We start from the raw sequence: 6,630 nt of genomic DNA on the forward strand, positions 1-6,630 counted from the left end.
CTCTCCCCCTTGGCAACCACAAGTATGTTCTCAATGTCTGTGAATCTGCTTCCGTTTTGTAGATAGGCTCATTTGTGCCATAGTTTAGGTTCCACATGTCAATGATATCATATAGTATTTGTCTTTTTCTGACTTTCTTCACTTCGTATGATATATCTAGTTGCAACCATATTGCTTGCAAATGGCATTATTTCATTTGTTTTTATGGCTGAGTAGTATTGCATTGCATATACATATGTACCACATCTTCTGTTCATCTGTCAGTGGACATTTGGGTTGTTTCTATGTCCTCGCTATTGTAAATAGCGCTTCTATGAGCCTAGGGGTGCATATATTGTTTTGAATTGTTTTGTGTGGGTATATGCCCAGGAGTGGGATTGCTGAATCATAGGCTAATTCTATTTTCAGTTTTCTAATGAACTTCCATATTGTTTTCCACAGCGACTGCAGCTTATATTCCCACCAACAATGTAGGAAGGTTTCCTTTTCTCCACACCCTCTTCAGCATTAGGTGTCTGTAGACTTTTTAATGATGGCCATTTGGACCTGTGTGAGGGTGGTCCCTCCTTGCAGGTTTGATTTGCCTGTCTCTAATAATTAGCGATCTTTAACATCTTTTTATAAATCCTTGTCTTTTACTACATGATAAAATGATGCATGAGCTAACTGTCAACACCTGTTGTTGCATACACAGTAAAAATGCCATTAATGGGAAGGTCCTATAAAATGTTTAAACTATGGAACAGACTCCTGGTGCTTTGGCAAGAAAGTTTGTTCCTAGACTTTTAAACATGTCCATTGGACAAGCCGATTATCTTATTTATATCTTCAGTATTTTTAATGACTTTAATACTTCCATTCTGGTAAAGAAGGTACTATGTTTTTATTGTTTTTTTAAATTTAAATTAGCCATTCTATGAATATATGTCTGATTAATCTTTCCGAAACTTTATTTTAAAAATCATGTCATTGCCCTTCTCAAAAGTCTCAAATATTTTTAAAGAAAAAAGTTCAAGCTTCTCCAGGTGAAAATTAAGGCCCTCTACAGCTTGGCACTGACTCATGTTTCCTGTCTTCTGCTCACTCTTTTGAAAAAATAATAATAGTGTTTGTTTAAGGTGTATGGAGATATCTTACTGGGGATACACTTTGCATTTTCCTCACTATTAATGATTTTGAGCACTTTTTTGTGTTTACCTCCCATTCATATATTTGTCTTTGCAAAATATTCCAGCCTATTTTGTCAAGCTATGCACAATCGATACATTTTTCCAAAGTAGCACAATGACTGATTAGGCAAAGTTAGTGCATCTAAATCATTTATCTTTTACATTAATTCTTATTTTTGTATATAGTAGCCATTCTCATAGACCAGAACCCCTGGAGCAAGAGTTGAATTTGCATAGAGGGTAAAAAAAAATTAAAACTTAAAAATTACAATTCTATGATATCTAAAGAAGTATGAAAAATATTGCAGTGTTTAAATCAGTAAGATACACTGAAATGTCTTAGGAAGTTTGGCAATTTTATTTTTTTTTATTTTTTACTTATTTATTTTTTGCTATTTCTTGGGCCGCTCCCACGGCATATGGAGGTTCCCAGGCTAGGGGTCGAATCGGAGCTGTAGCCACCAGCCTACGCCAGAGCCACAGCAACGCGGGGTCCGAGCCGCGTCTCTAACCTACACCACAGCTCACGGCAACGCCGGATCGTTAACCCACTGAGCAAGGGCAGGGACCGAACCCGCAACCTCATGGTTCCTAGTCGGATTCATTAACCACTGCACCACGACAGGGACTCCAGTTTGGCAATTTTAAATTGTGTTGTTTTTCTATTACAGACTTGTAGAATTTCTTTCTATATTTTAGATACCGAAAATGAAAAATATATTCCTTGTCCTATTTTTTTAAAGTTTACAGAAAAACTTGTACACCTCCTACTCTAGGGCCTGGTGGTCACATGGCTCCAAGGCCCCCTGGTCATAATCCTGTGTCTCTTAGTGTCTGAGACTCACAAGTGGGGGTGGGGAACCACTGGTCTAGAGAAGGGTGTTCCGTCCAAATGCTCACCTCCTGCTTCTCTGACCTCTGTTACCTCCTCCTCTCTCTTCCTTTGCCCAGGTCATTATCTTCCAAGCCATTTGTGCTACTGAACAACACTTGGGTCCCTTTGCCTGCAGCAGTAAAGCCAACATCCTGACACCAGGTGGTGGTGAAGGAAAATACAGAGTTTAACAGGAGGCGCCAGATAAGGGGTCCAGGGCAGCTTATGCTCTAAAAGACCAAACTCCTTGATGGGTTTCAGGAAAGCTTTTTTAAAGGCAAACTGAAGGAGGACTTGCGTGATCAGCTTGAGCACAGTTCTCTGACTGGTTGATGGTGAAGTCACAAGGTGGGGAAACAGGGGTTAACAGCATTAACCAGTCAGTCTGAGGACTGTGGGCTCACAGTCACTATGTAGTTAACTTCTGTTTCATGGGGACTTTAGTAACAGAACTTTGAAATATGCATCACATACTGTTACCTATGTACTTCAGGGAGGAACCAAAGATTCTGTGACCGCCATATGACAGATTTCCTCTTTAAAGTGTTGCCAATCCTCCTGGCCCAACTCATATTTTTGTCACTACATGTTCACCTCCTATCAATAATTAATTCTTGAGCCAGGCTTTTGTGACTTGAGAGAGAGCTAGGAGACTAACTCTTTTCTGCAAACAAGAGGCAGGCAGTGGACGTGGTGGAAGAGGTCTGTCCCAGGAACACCTGATAGCGTCCTGCTCAGTCTCTCTGCCACCCCAGCTCACTGTATTCCAAGTCTAACACGCGGGGCTGCTTGTCAGGCAGGTCTCGACCAAGTCTAGAATATGCTTCGATGGGGACACCATCCATTGCTGAAAGTTATCAACCAACAAAGTCTAATAAGAATAGAAAAGAGTTTTAATTGAGCCAAACAGTATTACAGCCCAGAAAACAGCCTCTCCTAAGGCTGTGGTTTTCATCACAGTCAGAACGGAGAACATCTAACAAGTCAGGGATCCATCGCTTTCAGGTTTCAGGAAATAAGATCAGCACGTACACGGTGAGTCAGTATGGCCTTGGCTCCTGCTAAAGGAGTCTTGTCCCTGAAGGAGAACCAGCATTGGTGTCCCAGGAAGGGGGGCATTTTGTCTCTATTTGTAGTGTTCAGAGTCTTTATTTCTGGTCAACGATCCCTTTGCTTTAATGATTAAAGCAGGTGTACAATGTACATTTGATAGGTCACAAACAGGCTGGTAGCCTAAAGTTTGAGTTCCACTATGTGTAAGCCAGAAGGACCTGCCCACACCTCAAAATGGGAGCATTTCTTTTCTCACCATGTTCACAGATTAGCATGGAAAAGGGATGGTGGGGAAACTCAGGCAAACCTCTTACTTTAGATAAACATGACCTCTCCCTGTTCACCTCTGCACCTGCCCTCCTCTGGTTGGGGCTGTGTCCCCTCAGATGGCAGCTCCCTCTAGTGGTGGCTGCAGGGAGGAGAGGCCAGACTCCTTTCCCTTGAGGTTGCTGTGAAGGACTCCGTGGCCCTGAGGGGGGTCCTGGGTTCCCAGAGCTCCGAGCTTTGGTCCTGGGCCCTGCTGCAATGCTAGGCTAGAGAGCACAGGGCTCAAACCCACAGCTTTGGCATTGTTATCTGGGTGCTCACTCCTCGCCTTTGGAGTTTAGAGAAGGCACTGGATTTCCTGAACCTTAAATTTCTCATCAAAAAATGGAGTTATCTCTAGGACCCACTACTCCAGATATGCTCCCGAACTGAGAATTCTTCAGCTTCAGTCAGGTGACATGGTGCCTCTACTCTGTAGGACATAACACCTCACTGGGGTCTGAAAGTACCTTGTAATAAAACATATTGGTATTTCTGCAAGTGTAGTTTTGAACATTCCCACTAAGTCAATTAAACAAAGACCATTAATTTTCTCATGTCTGTTTAGGTCAAAATTTGTTACAAAACAATTTTTTTTAAAAATTCATTTTCAGTTTTGAGAAACTTGAAGTTCTGGGATTGTAGATAAGGACCCTCCTACCCTGTTTCTCCATAGATAATGGCAAAACCTAGAAGAGGTAAAAAATGTTCATGGTGCGAGGTTTGAGATAATACCAGTCTCCTGACAAGGCCAAGGGTGACGGGTGGGGAGCATCATTCTGGAGCAGCTGTGCCATTAGCCAAGCATCTGAGCCAATGCTTCAAACTCTGCTGATCCTGAGCCTCAGCTACCACAGGCCCCTGAGCCTCTTCCAAGCATCTGACTGAATCCATCTCCAGAGTCGATCTTTCTCTGATGATTCCTCAGCAAAGACCACTGGCATTCCTGTGACCTCAACCTGCCTGAACATCACAACTACCATGTCCACCTGGTTGATATACTCGGACCATGAGTTTGTGGACTGCTGCCTCCAGCGGATGCAGCTGTTCTCCACTTGTGTGGCTTTCTCCCTGGTGGCTGACATGGGCATTGGGCGGGGGGCGGTAGGTAACTGGACCCTGTCCATCTGGTGCTTCTGTTTTGTTGTGACTCTCATCATCCTTATACTCCAGTGTTGTGAGTTCCCGTCCCGTTTCCCTTTCTTCTGGTACAAATTTTCCGTCACCTATGCCTGTTATGCTGCTCTCCTCTGTCTCTCCACCTCCATCACCTATTCCATCACCTATGTTCAGTTCCTGCCTTATGGGCCTTACCGAGACCGGGCCATCGCTGCCACTGCATTCTCCTGCATCGCGTATGTGCTTTATGCCATGGAAGTAGCAGAAATCTGGGACTTGTATAAGCTCAATAGTGTCACCTGCTATGTGCTCACTGTGCCAGGCCTGCTGAAGATGCTGGAGACCTTCACGGCCTGTGTCATCTTCGCCTTCATCAGCAACACCTCCCTGTACCAGGAGCAGCCGGCCCTGAGGTGGTGCGTGGCCGTGTACACCATCTGCTTCCTCCAGGCCGCCGTGGTCCTTGTGCTGAACCTGGGGGACTGTGAATACAGGCTGCCCATCCCCTTCCCCATTTTCCAGCTGGGGCTCACCCTGCTCTCCGTCCTCCTCTACGCCAGCGCACTGGTCCTCTGGCCTCTCTACCAGTTTGATGAGAAGGTGGGTGGCCAGCCCCAGCGGTCCAGCGATGTTAGCTGCAAAGATGAGCTCACCTACTATGTGTGCGCCTGGGACCAACGACTGGCTGTGGCCATCCTGACAGCCATCAACCTGCTGATTTATGTGGGTGACCTGGTGTACTGGTCCTGTCTGTTTTCTGTACGGACTGAGGATCATCAATGGGCTCCTGATCCCCTCGTCTCACCAGAGGTATCTTTACAGAGTTCTGACGTCCCTTGACGTCTTCTTCCTGGCTCTCCTCACTCCCTTCTCACATCCTTCCTCGCTCATCTCACTCTCTTTTATGTCTCCTTCCCTTCTTTGGCTCCGACTCCCTTCCGCTTTTCTTTGCTTACCCGAACTCTGCTTTGCCTCGTTCTCTTTCCATTCTCATATTTTCTACATTTTTCTTCCTTTTGGTCCTTTTCTGCTCATTCTGAGACTCTCTTGTATCCTGAGTCCCTCTTCCCAGTTTTCCTCCTCTGATCAATGTGGACCCTGACACTTCTTCCTCCTCGCCCACCCCCACCCCGCAAGGTGCTGAACTCACATCACACAGCCCTCTGTGCAGCTCTTCCTACCCTGGGCTTCGGGAGGGGGCTTGTTGCCAAAGTCTGCTTGTTGACCTGGCTGTGCCTTAGTTGGTGTATGTCTTGGGGTGTGTTGGGGGTGGTAGCTAGACATTGGGCCCCCTTTCTCTCATAAGAGGGGGGTGTACAGTGTGGATTACCTTTAAGTTAAAAAAAAATTCAGGAGGTCAACAATTTCCAAGTGGGAATCTTGAAGCAGGGTCATTGGAAACATGGGCCCCACCTGGTGCTCAGCCCCACCTGATCCTGGCTCCAGAATTATTCTAGGCTTACTAAACACCACCAATTAGAGGCCATCTTGAGGGAAGTTGGGGTGATGTCCATCTTAACTACTCTCTAGGGAGTCAAAAAAGGAGCTGACAATGAACCCCAAGATTTTGAAGACTACTGTCTAGTTTTCAGGGGCAGTGATGTGGTCTTCCTGCCTCATTGTGAAATACATCATGTCCTGCTTTTTCAGGGAGAAGAAAATGCCCATTGCCAGCCTTAAAGCTGTTAGCCTGCTTGTTCTTGTTTTTTTTTTTTTTTTTTTCCTGGCCAGGAAGTTGACTCTATTCTTAAAGAGGAAGTTTCTTTTCAAATTTCTTGGTCAGGTGGGTTGGGTGTGTGGGAATTGCTGCTGCCATAGTGAATGGAATTTCATGGCCTGACTGTGTGGTGCACACACAGGTGTGCTTCTGTGTGCCAGTTGCTTTCTGCTGCTGCTTCCTGAATCTTGGGGATGTAGGCATGGTGGGATCTAGGTCAATATATGTCATTTTTTAATATTTCCCAGAGCTTAGGTTCCCATAAACCCCTGGTTTGGTCATAGAGAAAAGCCTTGTCCCTTCTCCCACATTCATAATGTGCTTTTTCATCTCAATACAAAGATGAGAAAAAACAAAGGACCCCGACCAAACCAAAATCTAAATATTCTAAC

The 6,630-nt window shown here is 45.1% G+C and overlaps 1 protein-coding gene across 1 annotated transcript; it reads left to right on the plus strand.

Moving 5' to 3' along the window:
* The first annotated feature begins 4,192 nt into the window (after nt 1–4,192).
* On the plus strand, nt 4,193–5,463 carry LOC125135919 (myeloid-associated differentiation marker-like). Its single transcript, XM_047796427.1, has one exon. The coding sequence runs from the start codon at nt 4,384–4,386 to the stop codon at nt 5,359–5,361; it is 978 nt and encodes a 325-aa protein (XP_047652383.1). The 5' UTR covers nt 4,193–4,383; the 3' UTR covers nt 5,362–5,463.
* Nucleotides 5,464–6,630: the final 1,167 nt, after the last annotated feature.

The sequence above is a fragment of the Phacochoerus africanus genome, chromosome 9, assembly GCF_016906955.1.
Source record: "Phacochoerus africanus isolate WHEZ1 chromosome 9, ROS_Pafr_v1, whole genome shotgun sequence".
NCBI classification, from domain to species: domain Eukaryota; kingdom Metazoa; phylum Chordata; class Mammalia; order Artiodactyla; family Suidae; genus Phacochoerus; species Phacochoerus africanus.

Excerpts from the sequence above, each read along its gene's own strand:
- LOC125135919 (XM_047796427.1), top strand. The coding sequence starts at position 4,384 with ATGTCCACCTGGTTGATATACTCGGACCATGAGTTTGTGGACTGCTGC.